General features: G+C 42.9%; 3 protein-coding genes across 11 annotated transcripts in view; 1 reads left to right on the top strand and 2 right to left on the bottom strand.

The window, feature by feature from the left end:
- The window catches only part of HERC1 (HECT and RLD domain containing E3 ubiquitin protein ligase family member 1), a 185,013-nt gene extending 170,272 nt beyond the window's left edge, over nucleotides 1–14,741 (top strand). Inside the window, exons 79-80 of one of the 2 annotated variants that reach the window (XR_016439229.1) lie at nucleotides 2,421–2,522; nucleotides 12,144–14,741. The gene's annotated coding sequence lies outside the window, so the exon portion shown is untranslated. The remainder of the gene's footprint in view (nucleotides 1–2,420; nucleotides 2,523–12,143) is intronic. The other variant, XR_016439230.1, reaches the window with a different exon arrangement.
- Nucleotides 4,355–9,190, bottom strand: FBXL22 (F-box and leucine rich repeat protein 22). The gene is made up of 2 exons (XM_090028126.1): nucleotides 8,790–9,190; nucleotides 4,355–5,464 (listed from the first exon to the last, which is right to left on the bottom strand). Exons 1-2 carry the CDS (start codon nucleotides 9,122–9,124, stop codon nucleotides 5,119–5,121), a joined length of 681 nt encoding a protein of 226 aa, XP_089884252.1. The 5' UTR covers nucleotides 9,125–9,190; the 3' UTR covers nucleotides 4,355–5,118.
- Nucleotides 13,184–18,703, bottom strand: part of USP3 (ubiquitin specific peptidase 3) — a 66,702-nt gene continuing 61,182 nt past the window's right edge. For all 8 annotated transcript variants that reach the window (XM_090028119.1, XM_090028117.1, XM_090028122.1 and 5 more), the window contains one exon: nucleotides 13,184–16,897. In XM_090028119.1, the coding sequence (XP_089884245.1) occupies nucleotides 16,732–16,897 (166 nt within the window). In that variant the 3' untranslated portion in view covers nucleotides 13,184–16,731. The remainder of the gene's footprint in view (nucleotides 16,898–18,703) is intronic.

Raw genomic sequence — 18,703 nt, forward strand, 5'->3', positions numbered from 1 at the left:
GGGCTGGGTGTTAAACTTTGTGCTTACGGCACTCTAACTGAAGTGAAGTACAAAACGGGCAAGATTGCCTAGGGCAGAGAGGCCTCTTAGGGGAATTTAACTTTTGGAAGGCAGAGAGAAGACAGCATCTGAGCTCCAAGAGCTCCCCCGGCATGGGAGCCTGGACATATGGGTTTTCTGAGAGGGGGGTGGGGGCTAGTGAGTTGGAGGTGCGGGGAGGTAGAGCTGGGTGCCTGCGTTCTCTGAGGGCAGTGGGGGCCGGTGGATTAGACCATGAAGATCTGGGTTCTCTCCTGGTCCGGGAGCAGAGTGGGGGCTAGACATCTGGGTTCTTGGCAAGGGAGTTGGTGTTGGTGTTGGTGAGATGGAGCTTGGAAGCCTAGAGCCCTAACGCAAAGCCTTCCTCCTCCACCCGGATCCCTCCTCTGCCCTCCTCCTCCTGCTGCATGCCAGGATTGCCCAGCAGCATGCAGAGGGAATTCAGCAGGCTGCAAGGGGAAACCATCACCCTAATCCATACACTTAGCATGGTCTCAGCCAGCTGTGGCCAGTTCAAGGCTCTCCCATCCCCTTACCTCAAGCCAGAGAACACAGGGGATTTGGAGGTGACCCTGTGGCACCCACTTCAGATGCCATGTGCCAGGAAAGCATTTTACATGGCTCAGTTGTAGGCAGGAGCTGGAGAAAGTCTAAATTAACCAAACTTAGCTTGGTTAATTAATATTTTCCTACAGTGCCTGGCCTCCAGTTCAAAGCTCTCACCCAGCTGTTTTGCAGCCCTCTGAAGGAGGCTTGAATCCACAAGCACGGCGCTGGGAGGGGGACTGGCTGTGACTGTCCATGCTTTCTGTTCTCTCAGGACCCTTGCTGGTAGAGGGGGTGGTGATGCATCCAACCTCTGTGAGCTGTTTTAAAAGTGTCATATGCGTTTACCACAGTGGTGTGACTTATTTTGACATGTTGAGGTGCAATCTGAACTGCAACAACTTCATTATCTGGTTTTACACTAAGCTAACATGCAGTGACATTAAATTCTTGCATTGTGTCTCTTGGCAGATTCTTTGCCTGGTGAGACTTCCTCATAGTCACTAACACAAACAGGATTCCCTCCTGCCTTGTAACTCAGAAAACCCTACCTGGATTTGCTGCATGTATATTACTTCTGTTGCCCCCTTTCCTTTCCATCTAAAAATGGATTTGTTCTTGTGGACTAGAATAGTATTTCCAAATATTGCTGATTGACTTAACTTGCCCAAAAAAGCTCAGATGTCTTTCCTGACATAATAACAGCAATTCATTGTAGTGGGATATAGATTATATAAAAGAGAAAGAGAAGATGAACATCTGTTTTTGTGAAAAATACATTTGGCACCAGCTCTTCATGTTTGAATAAGTGTGGAAATAGTAATTAGGTTGTGGTGGCATCATAGCTTTCATTTGTTCAAATTACCGCCCCAGTTCACCATGTGGATTTTTGTAAAGCCCAGAGTTAATGAGGATGCTGAAGTGAGACCAGAGGTGCAGTGTGCAGAGCTGTGCTAGAAAACCTTGGACCTGCACCACTGCAGCCCAGACCCTGGTAAAGAAGAGGTTTGCCTTCCACTTCTGGACTGCAAAACTGATTCCAGAAGCTCAGATTAATGCCTTGGCCCACCCAGTTCACCTGTTAAAAGCTAGCACTGTTCTTATAGCTGTAGGTGGTGGGGTGAGTTGTTATATCAGGTACCAAACCTAAATACCACCTCCAGAAAAAGGCTGTTACATGCTAATTAGACATTGCCAAAGTTTTTGTGAACTATCTAGACAAAACTCTGGCATTTAGAATTCTGTTTGTTCTGACCCTCCCACCAGTGTGTGGCCAAAATATAGTATTACACAGAAGCACTAGCCTGTTTGTAGGAACTATAACTGATTGTGTCCACATCACCTAGTGCTAGGGCTGCCAAGTGTGAGGTAGTTCTGTAACAGAAGCATAAATAGAAGTGAAGTAAAACAGCAAAATCCTACAGGAAAAGTCAAACCTATTGAGAGGCCTAATGAGCCAACAGGTTATTCATGTCCTACAAGGCACAGATCCTTAGCTAGGCATCAATTTCCTAGATACTAGGGGAGGCATATGTTATACAGGCATAGATAATGGTGTTTGGTAAGAGGCACTGGGTAGTGTGGTCCCACAGGGACCCTTTAAAAGAGATCCCAGTAAAAGCTTTCAGCTTGGGTAAGGGAGAGAGAGAACACTTTGCCACCTAGAGATTTCTTTTCCAGAACTACTCAACACTCTCCATTCTAACCCACCCTACATATAAAAGGACAGAGTGCAGTGACATTTAAAAATAAAAAGGTACTGTACTCAGGAGCTAAAATGAACTGATTTAGGAGTTGTGTGAAAGAGTAAAGCTTTTTTTTTTTTTTTTTTCCAGTTTTGAAAGCATGCTGCCTGAGTTATGTTCCAAGGGGACAAGTCAAACCCTTTGTGCAGTGTCCTGGCAGGTGTGATTCTATAGGAGAAGCTAAATCATCAGGTATAAAGTTTACTCATCTATCGCTTTCATAACCATAAAATCCTTCATAGTTTCATAGCTGGTAGGGTCAGAAGGGACCTGAGCAGATCAAGTCCAACCCCCTGCCACGGCAGGAAAGAGTACTGGGGTCAAACGACCCTGGCTAGGTGTTCGTCTAGCCTCCTCTTAAAGACCTCCAGGGAAGGAGCCAGCACCACTTCCCTTGGAAGTTGGTTCCAGATCCTAGACACCCTGACCATGAAGTAGCGCCTCCTGAAATCTGGCCTGAATCTACCCTCTGCCAGCTTGTGACCGTTGTTCTTAGTCACTCCTGGCGGTGCTGGGGGGAACAGGGACTCACCCAGTGCCTGCTGCTCCCCCCTGACTAGTTTGTAAACGGCCACTAGATCCCCCCTCAGCCTTCTCTTCTGGAGGCTGAACAGGGTCAGGTCCTGTAGCCTCTCCTCGTAGGGCCTGCCCTGCTGCCCTCCGATCATGTGAGTGGCCCTCCTCTGGACCCTCTCCGTGTTGTCCACATCCCTCCTGAAGTGCGGCGCTCAGAACTGAATGCAGTAGTCCAGCTGTGGCCTGACCAGTGTCGCATAGAGGAGGAGGATCACCTCTTTGGACCTGCTCATGATGCATCTGTGAATGCATGACAAGGTACAGCTGGCCTTCCTGACTGCCTCCCCACACTGTCGGCCCATGTTCATTTTGGTATCAATGATGACTCCAAGATCCTTTTCTGCCTCTGCACTGACAAGAAGGGAGTTCCCCAGCCTGTAGGTATGGTGCTGGTTCTTCCTCCTCAGGTGCAGTACCCTGCACTTGTCAGTGTTGAAACCCATCCTGTTCTCATCCGCCCACCCCTATAACCTGTTTAGGTCTGATTGCAGCCTATTCCTCCCTTCTAGCGTGCCCACATCCCCCGACATCTTAGTGTCATCTGCAAATTTGAACAGGGTGCTTTTTACCCCCTCGTCCAAGTCACTGATGAAGATGTTGAACAGTGCAGGCCCGAGGACCGAGCCCTGCAGAACCCCACTGCCCACCTCCCTCCAGGTCGAATAAGACCGGTCCACCACCACTCTGTGGGTGCACCCCTCCAGCCAGTTAGTGATCCTTAAGTGGCTTGTATTGGGTATGGAGAGAAGATTTAAGGTAAATTTAGATACAGATGCAGCAGGGAAGTGGTAGCTGGGCTGTATTGACTTAACTTCAGATGCATGCAAAACAGCTTCCTTTGCCTTGAATATGTTACCTCCAGTGTGTACCAGATTTTTGGCTGTTCAGTATGAAGTGCAGAGCTCAAAATTGGATGTTTGTAAAAGAGCCACTCTAGTGCAAACAGGAATGAATTCAGAGATGGCCTCTGGTCTGTATGAAACAGACCAGACTTGGTGATAACTGTGGTCTCCTCCTTATAAGCTTATAATATTCATTACAAATACTGAGGTGTAATGTTATCTCAGGCAAAAAACATTTTATGGTTTTTATGGCAATCACTGTACCATATTGTCTTGGATTAAACTGAACAGTGTGGAAATTACCTTATCTATGAGGTAGATGTGAGTCCTGAAGTCTGGCAAAATATCAGGTACTAGTTGAAGAATTTGGCCCAAAGTGCAGAACATTATATATAAGGCCAATTTTGGACACCGGATTAAAATCGTAATGGCTATTTAAGGCCTATCTGTCATTAGAATACAGTATTCATGTAGCAACGCCACATGCTAACATGCTTTATGTATGCATTTTATAGTAGCAAGCAGATAACTGACAGTATTTTATATAATTATACAGCAGGAGGTTATTAAATTGTCCTTTTGCTGTAGAACATTTGCACAAGAGAATTGTAGAGCATATGCCATTTACTAACTAAACCACTGCCTTCTCAGCTAGGATACAAGCATGTGGTTAATATCAGTCTTACAGTAATATTTATATTGAGTAGACTAGAGCTTAAGTTGTCAACATACATCATGTAAGCAGTTGAGCTTGGTTTCTACTACCTTCCATAGTATTTGCTACTTGTGTGATTTGTCAGTAAGTAGTCCCCTAGTGAGTGACTTGTCCAGGAGCAGGATCTGCCTTAGCACTTGATGAGTTCTTGTGGTAGCTGGAGTTTGGCTTTGGATTGTTCCTTCTCTGACCCGAGAGGCACGTACCTGGTATTTCTTTTGAAATACTATTTCCCCTCCATTCTGTTTGGCCCTGCAGTTTGCAATTAAGCCCATTTTAATTTAGCTTCTTTTAAAAAAGCATTTTGTAACAAACCCAACACATGGTAAGTTGGACATCTACTTTTTTGATGTATCCAAAATTTGGGATGAAAATCAGTAGCATAAAAGTGAAGAAGCACATACCTGATGGCAGTTGTCTCTGCTCAGGCCTTCACTGACTATTGTGCCAACAGACAGCATTTTCTAGGCCTGTGAAGCAGTATAAAATATGCATTGAGAGCTCTGTGGTCAAAGTAAACGCCCATGTGTTGGGTTTGTTACAAAATGCTCTTTTAAAAGAGGCTAAATCAAAATGGTCTTAATTACACCACTTACATTGAGCGGGAACTGAAAATGTTGCTCATACACATGGTGAATCGCTGCCATTTTCCCAGCTACTGTTGTACAAATTTTCTTCTCATCCTTTCTAGCACCAGCTTTTCTTCTGGTTTGCAATCTGGAATCATGCTGGCACTCTTTTCTGCTTTCAGCATGATTGAAGGATGTTTCTTTCTGACTTTCTCTAAACCAGCTTGGGTGATATTCCGGCAAAAGTCCATGTGGAGCGTGTGTAAAGAGCCACCGTAGAGGGTCACTGCTTCCAGAGTCTGATCAGTGATACGCACACAGTTTTCCAGTTTCAGTATCTTGAGATTTGGGCAGCACTTGAGCAGCAGCATGAGGTAATAGTCTGTGACATGGCCACATCCAGACAGGGTCAGGGACAGCAGGTTGGGGCACCTGGAAATATGGTCATTGATGTACATGAGATAGAAAAATATTAATCTACAGCATTTGCAAAAGGGATTGTCAAAATCAAGTTCTGGAAAAGGCAATAGATGCAAACCCTGGCTGAAGGTAAGTTGGACCCTATCTGAATGAGAGGAGGCTTTCTCATCTCTTCAGGAGAAAAGACTGGTAAGGAAACCTTTTTTCACATGTGCACACTGAAATGGCAGAAATTAGTTTCAATCAAAACACCTTGACTATATGGTGTATGGAACCACCTCAAAAGGGAGGGAAATGATACAAAGCAGTTCTGCTTTTTAAGCCACTGCATTATAGAAATCCAGGTCTAATAAATACAGATGTGTAGAGTCAACTTCCCTAGTGAGTATTATATAATCCCTGCCCAGGTGCAAGTGCAGAACTCTAGGAGAGTGTTCCTGCCAAATGCTAAACAAAAAAGCAGTGTCATTTTTTCCACGTCTCCTCTGCCAGCCTGCAAGTGACTTGCCTAGTTTGCGTGCAAACTTAGAATATGGGTAGCAGCTGCAGTTTGGGACAGGTGAGCCTTTTACCAGGTACCAGATCCCTTTACCTGAAGGGATGTTACTTTCTTGACAGATTATGCTAAGTAGTTTGAAGCCCCTGGTTTTGTTTTCTCATTTATTAAATTGGCTTAGTGACAAAGCCAACAAAGGGTCCTTTAAGCTTTGTTGTGCAAAACTTTTGTCTAGCAGCAGGTGAATTACTTTCCCAGAGCCTAAGCTGAGCTCCATCAGTTTTTCCAAATGAAGTGCCTTAAAGCATTGAAGGAATTGTAGAAGTCAGGAACACAGACAGTGTAAAATGGCCCTTGTCACATTACTATAGGGCAGCAGCTGAGTCAGTGAACATGCTCCAGATCAATCACAACCCGCTACTGCAGTGTATTCCCCATAATGCCTGCCTGCTTTATCTTTGCAAGGAGGCAACAAAACATGATCATACCGGCAGGGAAATGGATCCTTAGATGCTGCTTTGTTGTCTGCTCCTGAGGATAAAGCAGAAAAGGGGCTCTGAAGGAAACTCAGAATGCTGTATACAAGGATGTGATTTGTTCCTGCCCAGAAAACTTTAGAGGGTAAGGACGCAGACACTTCACTGCTTTGTCAAGGTCAATAGAACTGAAACGCTCAGCCCAGGGAGTGCAGAGTGGACCTGAACTTCTTCATTCTATGTATTTTATGCTGTTGCCATTTTCTGTGTGCCTTTGCCCCAGGTTTTTTGTACTGACATAACTGCAACTGAAGTTGTTGTAAGCTGTCAGCTGGATGGAAGAATAATTAGGGATTTGTGAATTGGGGAAGCTAAAAGAGTGCCCAACGGTCAGATAATTCAGTGTTACTACAAACTGTCCTTGTTAGGTTTGCAAGAACCAAGGTTTGGTAATATCTTCTGTTGGACCAGCTGTGTAGATGGGAGAGATGTTAGACAAGTTTTGGGGCCCAAAATGTCTTTCCTCAGATCTGGAAAAAGAAAAACACAGCCTAAGCTAAACAGTAGGTAAAATAATGACTTTTGTTTAACTCCATGAAAATAATCACTTGAAGGGGAAGAGGGCAGTATATTGGCAGAGCAAAGAGAAGGTATTCCAAGTAGCTACAAACCAAGTAAAAGGCAGCTGAACTAGGTCAACCTAATTACATAAGAGACTAAGACCACTGACAAGGGAAGAGGATATTAATTTCATATGGGGTACTATTATATGCATTTAGGCCATGGCTTTTAGTGTCCAGCAAGGAGGTGAATTGTTTCCAGATACACTGTTTGTATGCATTGCATAGGTTTTACCTTGAGTGCAAGACCTGGGAGGTGGAATGGTTAGATTTCAGAGTTAACTTACTGAAATGAGCAGGCTTAAGAGTTGTCAAACATTGGTTAGAGTCACAAAATCAAGTTGCCTTCAGTCCAGCAGGATTAGGTGGGAGAGAGGAGTGAATGGCACTGGCACGTAGGTTTATGTTGGCTTCTGAAAGCTGCCTAGCCCCCTTGCACTGCGTAAGGACACCAGAGGTACCTGTTGCCACAGGATTGTGAATGTTATTAGGTACCCACGTGCTAGGTACAGCACAGCTGAGTGCTACATCACCTGTGTTTGTCCCCTTAGGAAGCTTGCCCATAATTTATATATTTAAAACAAAATAAGCAGTGCACTGTTCTATAACTGGGTTGGGGAGGCTGCTGGAAATACCCTGGGTGCTGGAGCAGCAGAACTTCAGAGTAATTACAACTTGCTCTCAATCAATTGACTAACACAGCAAACAGAGCATTGGTCTTCAAGAGCTTGTTCTAGGATGGTGATCTTGAACAGCAGCACAAATGTTGGATGCTGAGGGTCTGAAAACAGTGCCAGTCTCCTCCTCTGTCCACATGCAGACCTGCCTCTGCCAGAAAAAGTAGTAATATGGGGATGACTTTTCAGTCTTTTTGATTCTTGGCTTCCCTGTAGCTCTGGCCATGTCTCACCTGACTGTTTCGCGTATAATACAAATGCACAACTGGTGTAAAATCTCCCTCATTACTATAAATTAATTATTCCTCATGGTCACACTGTCTTCTGCAGCCCTTTCTTGTCCGAGAACTGCAGGGTCCACAGTGTAAACATGCCAGGGGTCTGGAATGCTAGTCTTACCCATAGCAATTCCCTGCTTCTCTCAAAACACACTGGCAATGGCTTCTGCCTCTGCTGTGCTGGTGTTCAGCATTTGAGCTGCCTCAAAATACAAACCCAGTAGAGGGGTTAGTTTGCACTGGAGGCTGCTATTTTCTCTTCATCTGTGTGAGCCCAAAAACACTGCACACAAAGCTCAGAAATATTTTATAACTGCTGCACCTTAGCATAACCTTGTATTATTATTTGAGGCTTAGGCAGCAGGAAACAGAGTAGCATGATATAAAAACCTAGGTCCATCAAGTATTTGTCATTCATGAGAACTGGAATTTGTTTAGTGAATTTATCTCTGTCTTGCAGCTGCCAGATTTATTTATAAAGAACAGCCTCTTTTGCATAGGACCTCAGGCTTTCTATGAAGAATCTGTCCTACACAGAATGGCACCATTAAAGCCTTTTAGCATGCAGTGACTAATACCTTGGGTCAATGAGCAAGAGCTAGGCTGGAGAAAGTCAAGTCAAAATCAGTAGAAAGACATGTGAAAACCCCGTTTTAAGTGCAAATGTAACATGTAACAACATAACCTTGCTCCAGAGTCAACACTATTTGCATATGTAAAGCTCTGCACGGGGGGACCATTAGTGTTCAATCTGGTAAACCCGAGATTGCACGCTAGCTGTAGAACATACCTGTTGCAGACTTGTAATAAAAACTCATTGACGGTGTTTTCATGCTTGCTACAAATGTCTTTCTGGAATGAGCTTTTCATCCAGTCCTCAATGTTACACACTTTGACTCTACTCGAATGCCAGCAGATGGACAGGTACTTTAAAGCTGCTCCCAAGAGAAAATTATCCTTCTTCAGTTCCACAGGAGAGTGAAAACTCAGCAGGGACCACAGGGAAGGATCCTGGAACACCTCAAGCAGTCTTTGACATGTCTGTCCTAAACTTTTTCTACTGCTTTTGTCCAGGAATGAAAATAGATGCAAAAGGCACTCTCTGTTCAGCTGGGTTATATGCATAGCACTTAGAAACCTGTGCTCTCAGCAAAAGAGGACCGTGTATCTGGCACTGTAGGCTAAAAGCAATACTGCAGGGGCCTGACCCGCCTCTGTCCTCACCAGGCTGTTGCACATATATGGTTGTGGAATGGTGTTTATTTTTGGCCGGCGACTGGTGCAGAAGTTAAAAACTGGGAAAGGATCAGCGACCCATGTGCAGCAGGCTGTTACTCTGTTTCTTGTCCTAGAGAATGGAATAGCCATAGAGAAAAGCAGAAATGGGCTTGATCTAGTGTTTCCATAAAAGGGATTATTTTCCTTTCAGGCAAGCCTGATGTTTAATGCAGGCCTTGTGGTAACTGCTCAGTAGCCAAAGCTACAAAGGAAAAGCTCTGCTCCCCTCTCTAGTTAGTGAGCTTTGGCATTCAGTGAAGTCTCCAGTATGCTCAGCTTTTAATTTTCTTAGAATATTCAGTAACAGTTGAAAAGGCCCAGGGACTTGTGTTACTACATCTGAGGCTCAAGTCCTGTGCATTATTGGTACCTTCACTAAAATAGTCATGCTATCCAGTAAAGCCAGCAACACTGGCTTGTAAAACAGACTCAACTGAGATGCTGAAAAAAAGAAATCTTAAACTAGTGATAACTGATTTAAGTGTTCAAGTCATTGTCGAAACTTTAAGTCAATGATTGTTCTTGCCTGTCGCAACACCAGTTCTCAGAAGCAAGGATGCCAGTGGCAAGCTACAGTGAGATAAAAAACACTCCCCTTAAAACTTCTCTCTGGCCCCCTCTACAAGTGCAGGTAAAGGCATAATGGGATCTAATACATGCACAACAGGAAGCATGGTTGTAGGATGAATCATTGCATCCCATGTGTCTTATTGCCTGTGGCAGGGGGAGCCCAATCCTGGGGTCCCCTGTACCAGCAAGAAATAAGCTCCTGCAACTAGGATCCCCCTTATGAGCCCCCCTGCTCTTTACAACGCCTGCCCCCACTGCCAAGACCCAGCCACATCCCAGCACTGGGGAGGCACATTTCTGGGACCTACCCATGGTGACCGGGGTGGGGGAATATTGCTGGGATGCCAAGTCAGCAGCTGTCAGACCTAAGCCATCTCTGTTGCAGGGCTCCCAGCCCTGGCTGGATATGGGAGACCCTGCTACATGTGCAAATTCAAGCTGGTTATTGACCAGCTAACTTGCGATTTGTTGGGCCTTTTTTTACTTTGCACACGTTGCTGGTTTCAGTTATTGTTCAGTTAACCCACTCATTGTGCAATATCTGTGACACCTAGAAGGCATTCTCTACATATGCCTTTACTTGCACATGTAGAGGGATCCTGTGATAAGGTTCATGGGGCGTGTTTTTAGGCTACATATATACCCCTTCAGAGCTCCAAAAACATGCCTGATGGTTCCTATATTTCTGCATGCAACTTTCAAAAGTTTCTGGATAACTAACTATTTCCCACTCAACCGTATTAAATTCTTTGAGCTAAAGACTTACTTCTACCTGTTAACTTTTGCCTGAAGATGTCTAGTCAGTCTTTTTTTCCCATTGAAATGAGGTAGAAAAGTTAAAATGGTCTCGTTATTTATGCAGACAAGATTAGAAAACAAACTGAAACCCACTGCAACAACTTGTTAAATGCAAGACCATTTTAACATTTCTTCTGGTGATTAAGCAGAAACCAGCTTTAAGTCTGTGGTGGCTTAGTAGAAGGAATTGGAGAAAGACGGAGGGTATCATTTAGCTTGACTAAAGAAATGTTAGAGCAGCCAAAATAAGTAGGTGGCTACTGAACAGATCACATCCATGGCCAAAAATATTAAGTGAGAGACTGGTGCCATCTGTTAATAGTGCTTGCTGCTCTAACAACTTTGTGTGTTGTGAAAGGCTTTTGCAGGCCCTGAAGACTATTTAAGTTGGTCTTTAGTCATAGCCATTTTCAGCATAAACAAACACTATCATAAAGTGCACACACGAGTGACTCTGAAGGCAGGACCAAAGAATGTTTTTAATTTGAGGGGGGGGGAGCAGTAAGGTTGTTTCCTATGGGTGATCTGCAGTGGAGAAACCTTCCACACTTGAGGTAGAGCCAGGGCAATATAATAAACCAGGTTACAATGAATGCAAAGCTGAGTTTCTAAAGCAGAAGTGACAATACTGAGCAAGTATCTGGGAAGCTTGGGGCTGCAGCATACAGCTGTTTGTTAGCTCTTACAAAACAACTCAGTTGTCTCATGCAGTGCAAGAGTTACAAGCCTAAATGTGCATCTTCTACACACATCTGATATAAACATACCTCATCAGCATTTGCACTAGATTTGTTATAGTCCCTAATGGATTTTTTTTAAAGCTGATTCAAATAAATCTAAAGTGCTAAGAAACGCATCTAAACTCGCATTTTATAAAGGTTTAAATTGGGTTTTGTTTTCATTTGGGAACCATGATAATACTGATGGGTCAAGTTAAATACTGCCCTAGGAACTGAATTACCTCGTTGTTCTGGGAAACGGACTTCCAAAGCTCTGGCTGTTTTTATTTGGTGTCAAACAATGGCTTTAAAGCCACTTCTTGTGTGCTGGGTACATACAGTCAAACAAATAAATCGAGGAAGTAGCAAAGCGATACTACTGGCTTGGTGTGAGATAATTCAGTCAATGCTTTAATTTTTGTTGTAAGAACATAGCTACTTCAAGTGCATGCATCTAGTAGTTTGACACAAACCTGAAGGTTAAGTGTTCTCAGTTGATTTAAGGTATTTATCAACTCTGCTTTTAATCCCCATTTCATTCTCTATGGGGGAGGGTGGCATCTGTCCCAAAGCAACTAGGGCTGCATTTTTTTAAGTGGGAGATTGGAGTTATAAAAACCAAAGAATAGACAAAGGGACAGTGAAGCCTATTTAGCACCTGAAACTACGTAATGTTTTGAAATTGCCATTAGCCAGAGAGCTGGTCAGTCATTGGAAAAATGATCAAGGTAGAAGGTAAAGAGTCATGGCCATTTTCAAAGTAACACTTTTTTTTTAAGTTCTAGGTACCCTCGTAAGGCAACTTTGTCCTAAAACAGTTTCTTGAAGTCTGAGGCATACCTTACCTTTGGTTTGTGAGGAATTTAAAGCAAGTGTTCCAACTTATTCGCACACCAGGAGTTCAGCTGCTGCCAAGTTACCCATTCCAATACTTAGACCAGAAAAGGGACAACTGCTACAGGGTACAGAGCTTCCTTTCAAGCATGCATGGACTGTTCATTTACACGGGAAACTAATGAGTGCAATCTGATCACTGCATTATGGTGGAAGTACTTTTGGAGTGGCACAGCTGGGTTATTTAATCTGTGCTCCTGTGACTTAATTTTTATTCAAAAGCACAGAATAAGCTTAATGCATCAACACTGACTTCTGCTTACAGGTACTGCACAGAAGTCATTTGCCAGTTTTACTGGCTCCAGGAAGTTGTGCCTTTGCAGAAGAGAATATGTTCTTAATGTATTAGCCATTAAGTAGCTGCTTCAGTTGTTGTTTGAAAGGAGAGTTGTATAAAAGGAAGAGAACCCCTGCCCATTTGTCCTTAGTTGTGTGACTGAATCTTTGCCAGCATTATAATGTTCCAACTTCAGACTCAAAGGCTTTTAAGGAGGGACTTTTAGAATCCCAACTTGCCCAGTAGAGGCTACCCCCATATTCTTTTACCCATGGACATTAACTGTGGCATGTGGGTGTAATTTTCTACATAGTGTTAGTGGAACTGACTGAAGGATACTCAGTAAGGAGTGGAAGCACTGAACGTAGATCTGATTTTAAAGAAACTTTTGCGAGTGTATTTTTCAAAAGGCAATGGAAGATGAGGAGGGCTGGGAGGAAAGCAGGGGACAGCTTCACCTTGAGTCACGGGGACAAATTCTGAAAGCCTGAGAAAGGATAGGAAAAGTTGCACGTTCTAGAGAGAGGAGAGGCTTTAATGGCACATTTTTCATTAAAAAAGAAAAAAAAGAAAACTGTACCACACTTGACTCAAATCACCCCATTAATGCTCCAAACACAAGAGATTAGCACAATCAATGATCCTCAATGAAACTTGCACTCTAGATTTTAATGGTAAACAATTACAGCTATGGCACTACAGTACTTGAGGGTATCCTAAAGCACACTGAAATCAGTTTAAGGTGCCAATTACCTCATCAGTGAGACAGAGACACATCAGTAATGAAACATCCTTGGGGAAACTTGAACACAAGCATCACATTTTCCATCCACTTAACAAAATACTTACAGATGGCCTTGTGCCTTTGATAAGTCCACTTAGCCCCAGCTGCCTTGGATAGATCCAAGCCTATACCACTGACATCAATAATCATTGGGAAAAGCATCCTCTAAGCATGTTTGCAGAAGGAGCCCATACTGAAACTGCCTTAGAGCATTGCTTGGGGCAGCTCCCCACCCAATGCACTGAAGTAGGAGTGTTGGATTGGGAATGCTGCAGTTCTGTTTCACAGATTAAATTTCCAGTTGTATACATGGCAGAACAATGAACAATACGAGGACAACCTTCTACTGAGCAAGTCTGAGGGGGAAAATATGCAAGACTGAACTGCAGAAAGCAATTGTTGCTTGCAAAACACTGTCACCAGCTGGACATCCCTGCCGGTTATATACACTAAGATCAGCAGTGATTTAGAAAAGAAACCGATTTGGCTTAAATGAAATAAAATATCCCTCCCCTCCCAGAAGCCAGTAGATAAATATAGGCTATACAAGTAAGGATAAAAATTTAATAGTAGGCCAGGTGCAGTATATGTTACTGGTTCAGTGCTCAGTTATTTTTGACACTACACACTGAATAGAATACAGTGTATAAGCAAAGTTCTCCACCAGGAAGAGAAATACGTGTGTTGCCACAACAAACTGCTTATACTGTCCATCTGTGTTTGCAGTGGGAGAGAATTAAATTACGAAAGGATTTATGAAGCTATTTGTTCCGAAGAAACATGGCTGAATCTGTATCAGTGCCTGCTTCAAGAACAAGATATGACATAAGTGTTCTTAGGACCACGTCCTGAACAGAATATGCTGCTGGTTATGTCAATTCATTTATGTTACAGGGGAAATGTGCATGAATAGTAACTGGACAAAAGAAAATTGATGTCCTATGACAAACAGAATCTGCTTTTAAAATAAGTGAATAATGTTGATGAATATTACAAATTTAAATTCCTATAAAAACAAAAAGGCACATTTACATCACTGAACTGTGGGAAACTAAATTTGCAGAGTTAAATTCTCTGACCAGTTTGGTTACTACAAGGTTTGAAATGAAGCAAAACCACTAAATTTCTAGAGCAATCCAAGTAGCATATAGACATGGCTCAAATTCCAAATTGAATCCAAGCAGCATATGCTCAACATTACATTTTTAAATTGACAGTTAAAACTGTTTTAAAGGACCTTTTTTTGGTCCTGATGGAGTCTGCCAATTACTGTTTTATTGTGTGTAAGTGATAAGGGCTGCCTCTTCTGAACACAACATAATTCTGGATGCAAGAGTCTGAAAACAGTAGTTGACAAGCTGTCTACAACTTGTAGCAATGAATAGCTCTATTTATTGTTCAACCTTAAAAAAAAACCCAAAACCAAAAACAACATCTTTGTATATCTGTCACTTAACATATCAAATGCTAGTCACATTAGGTTTAGTAGGGATACAGTTTACATCTTCATATACAATTTAGCAATATTGAACACTTCTGTTGCTTTATACAAGGCCAGTTTTTTCCCCTAAACAGTGAATGTGGCAGTTATGGACTCATAAAGCAATCAGAAAAGGGCCATGTCTTATACACAGGCACTTGGAACCTCCTCTTGATTGAAGACATAGATGCCATATATATCCACATTCAGAGAATCCTGCTGCTGCCTAATGTTTCCCTCAAACAGATTCAGCTCCAGCAGGAGTGGGCAATTATTTTGGGCAGAGGGCCACTTACTGAGTTTTGGCAAGCCATTAAGGGCTGCATGACAGGCAGCCCAGGGCAGATAAATATTAATTTTCTAAATTTTATAGGGGCCCCGCGAGCCGGGTGGAATGGCCTGGTGGGCTGCATCTGGCCCCCGGGCTGCATTTTGCCCACCCCTGAGCTACGGGAAGGGCAGGCACATTTCTACTCAGTGTTGAAGTGCTTACAGACATGTCTGGTTATACTTTATCACCATGAGTAAGAGGTTCTGGTTGGCTGGACTTGGCAGGCAATAAGCCTTAACCCTTGTCAGTCAGGAGCGTGGTCCACATTGATAACCAGAGTGGGGGAGGGGAACCTGACAAAAATCACTGTTCAGTATACACTGACTACAGACACTAATAGCCTCTCTTTCCCAACAGTCTCGCTAAGGGAGAGTGATACTAACCGGACTCCTCACACTCCCAGTGCTATTGAAAGTTGAACTAGTTAAGGGGATGAATATGTCAGGGTTCAGTTTACATTTCAGCTTACAAAAGTGGATCCTGGCTCCCCCTTCATTAGAAGACTAACTGCTGAGTTAGTAATTGCATGCCAGGTACAACCTCCTGAGTCCCAACTGTAGTTGGTGTGTGGTACCACTGCTCTTCTCCCCTCCCATCTTCCACCTGAGTCTGACCTAGGTATAGTGTGCCTTTTGCAAACCATCTCCAGACATTCTGGTCTTTCAGTCCTAAAAAGAGCCTGCTGATTTTATCAAGCTGGATAGGGATTCTGTTGAGACCAAACCCCAAGAATGAGGGTGTGTTCAGTCCTGAACAGGAAATACTTTCAAAGCTAGTATATGTATCAAACTTTGGGGTACAGGTTAAAATTAAGAAGTCTCTAAAGCAATTCAGCTTCAATTTAGAAGAAAATTAAATCCCCACACAATTACAAAAACATATGATTAGGATAATAATTTAAATGTCTTTTTATAAAGGGGGAAAAGTACAGATGAGAAACATCTGAATTAATTGGCAGTACAGATAAAACTCACCCAACTAAGTATACACATTGAGTCCTGAAAGACAGCAGCCTTGTATATACACTGATAGCAGCAATTACCTGGGCTATTTAATGATGCCACAGCTCCTCTCTTCTGCAGGCAAAAAATGATTGTTCAGAGGTCACTTAAGTTTCTTACACTGGGGCAAATAGTATGTGCAAGCAATTCCTTGATTTACAGAGATTCAACCTTGTCTACATAACAGCTGAGAGAGCAGCATGGAGTTCTATTGCTCTTCGTAATCAGGAACACATTTATCTTCCTTTAAGGAGGATAGAAAGCGTCTCTGATGTAAATGTGCCTTTAGAAAGTGAGAACTGAAAACATTAATATAAAAAAGTCAAATAGCTAAAGTAGTTCATGAAACTATATATAAAATTGAGTTATCACAACTAAAGCAGCAAATCAGTATCTGCTGAGGTTTTCTGGTATAACTAAAAAAGTTAGTTTGTGTCCAAGTTCAATAAGTCAAATGCTACCATTGACACAACAAAACTAAAACCCACAAGAGGAAGTTGAAAAGTGCACAATGAAATTAAAAGTCTTGGATCAAGTATTTATGGAGAATTGGAAATGTTTTGTCCTGTGGACTCGATAAGTGAGGCTGAGAAGGAGGTATTAAAGTTTATCTGATCCAGATTTGGCCTGCCGCTCCACATAGAAGAGGATGTAGGCCTTTGCCTTTACCACGGTCTCTTCATCAGTCAGAGTTACAGTACTGTCATTGAAGTGGAACCAGCGACCTTCATGAGTTGCATATGCAGTATAATGTCCAGAGCCCACACTGAAAGCAAAGAGACAAAACAGATGATTTGCCATGAGGTTTCATACAAGTTGTGATCAGACAGATTTGGACAAGCTCCCCCATTCCCAGAATGCTGATGGAGAACCCAACACGCAGATGGGGAAAATGGTGTTCCAAGCTGTTAAAGATTGACAGTATGAATAATGACCAATAGCTCCTTTTGGAACTTCTTGTTAGGTTCATGTTGTGAAATCTCAGCTTTTGCAAGCAAAACTCCTGTGGAACTTCACTGCATATAAAGGACCAGACCCCACTAGCATTTAACGGAACAGCCAGCCTTCAAAACACAACAGAGGCTTAACTAAGTTTTGGTATGTAGCTTTATGCTCACAATTCCTTCTGAGTTATATTGTAGAAGAACCTGGATTGAGTGATACAGTTTCAAAGATGCGGGGGAAGAGTAATCAGAAACATCCACAACAAACACAAATCACAACCTATGAAAGGGAAACTAACTGAAATTGGTTTTTACAGACACACAACATCTTGAAGCCACAGTAAATATGAGCGCCAGGAAAAAACCCACTTTCATTACTCCTATCACCATAAAATAAGGCCAACTCTTACTTGCCCGACTAAAGGTTGCTTCTTATACTGCGTCATATTTTCCAACCACATTCAGCTTACATTGCTGTACATTACAGCTATATTCTATTTTCTGATTGCTTTGAAGCAGCAACCACGAAACTACTGTTGTGGTGCTAATGAAGGCTTCCTTTTAAGTCACTTAACTATTACTTCAAATTCAGATTGTTAGAGTGCCCACTGTTAAACACATTCTTAGTTGTGTCACCCTAAACTCAGCCTAAGGTGGGACAGAAAGAATTCCAGAGCTTGGCTGAGTTTTTTCTAAGACCTCCTCCCACTGCAACTCAATCCTGGTACTTCCTATACTCCTAGGGGAAGGAGGGAGTCATCCTACTACTACTCCTGATCCTCATATAACCCAGTAAGGGTTGTAACAATCTCTTCAATTCAAAGCAGGACACTATCCAATTCCACACCACTGGGAATAAGCTTCTGCTTCACTCCTGTGAAAGAAAATGTCAGGCAAGGAGTACAGCTGTCACTGTATCAAATTAAATCTACATTCATTCCAGATGAGCATACTTCCTTAGCATACATGTGCATGTAACAGGATGTTAGGGCTAGCCAGCTTGGGCCAAGGTCTGCCCCACTGAGGTCAAGCATTAGATGAACAAGCTAGTTTGCAGCTCTGCTCGGATAAATCACAGGACTGGGGGATAACCCAAGCCCTGAGGGACTGCGTACTGGCATTTAAGGCAACTTGGTGGTAACAGTCAGGCTATCCATCCCCCTGTGTTCAACTGGTCACACTGTTCCTGCTATTAGTCCAGACTTCCAGCTTGCCACCCGCTCTCAACCTTTAGACCACCCATATCCCATTCTGTTACAGTAGCTCCTGGCCCTCCAGTCTGCCTCCTGCTCCTACATTTTGGTCCTAAGCAGTGGGTTGGACCACCAAGAAACATGGATGTGCTTGGTAAGTGGCAAAGTGAACCATCAGTTACTGATGACCCCACAGGGCTCGCTCAATTAAATACTTACAAGTATCTCTTCCTTCCAGTTGGAAGGTAAGAAAGGGCCTGGGCTTACTGTCACTCTATTAGATCTCCAGTATTTGCAAAAAGGGATAAAAGTGGAGATTTGCAACAGTCTTTTGGTACATTTACCTGCAATGGTAAGTGGCAGAATCCCTACTGGAATATAAAAAAAACTATTCTTGGTTTCTTCTGTTAGCAAAGATGTAAACTTCTACTGAGA

The sequence above is a fragment of the Crocodylus siamensis genome, chromosome 15, assembly GCF_052110815.1.
Source record: "Crocodylus siamensis isolate JL-2025a chromosome 15, ASM5211081v1, whole genome shotgun sequence".
Classification (NCBI taxonomy): domain Eukaryota; kingdom Metazoa; phylum Chordata; order Crocodylia; family Crocodylidae; genus Crocodylus; species Crocodylus siamensis.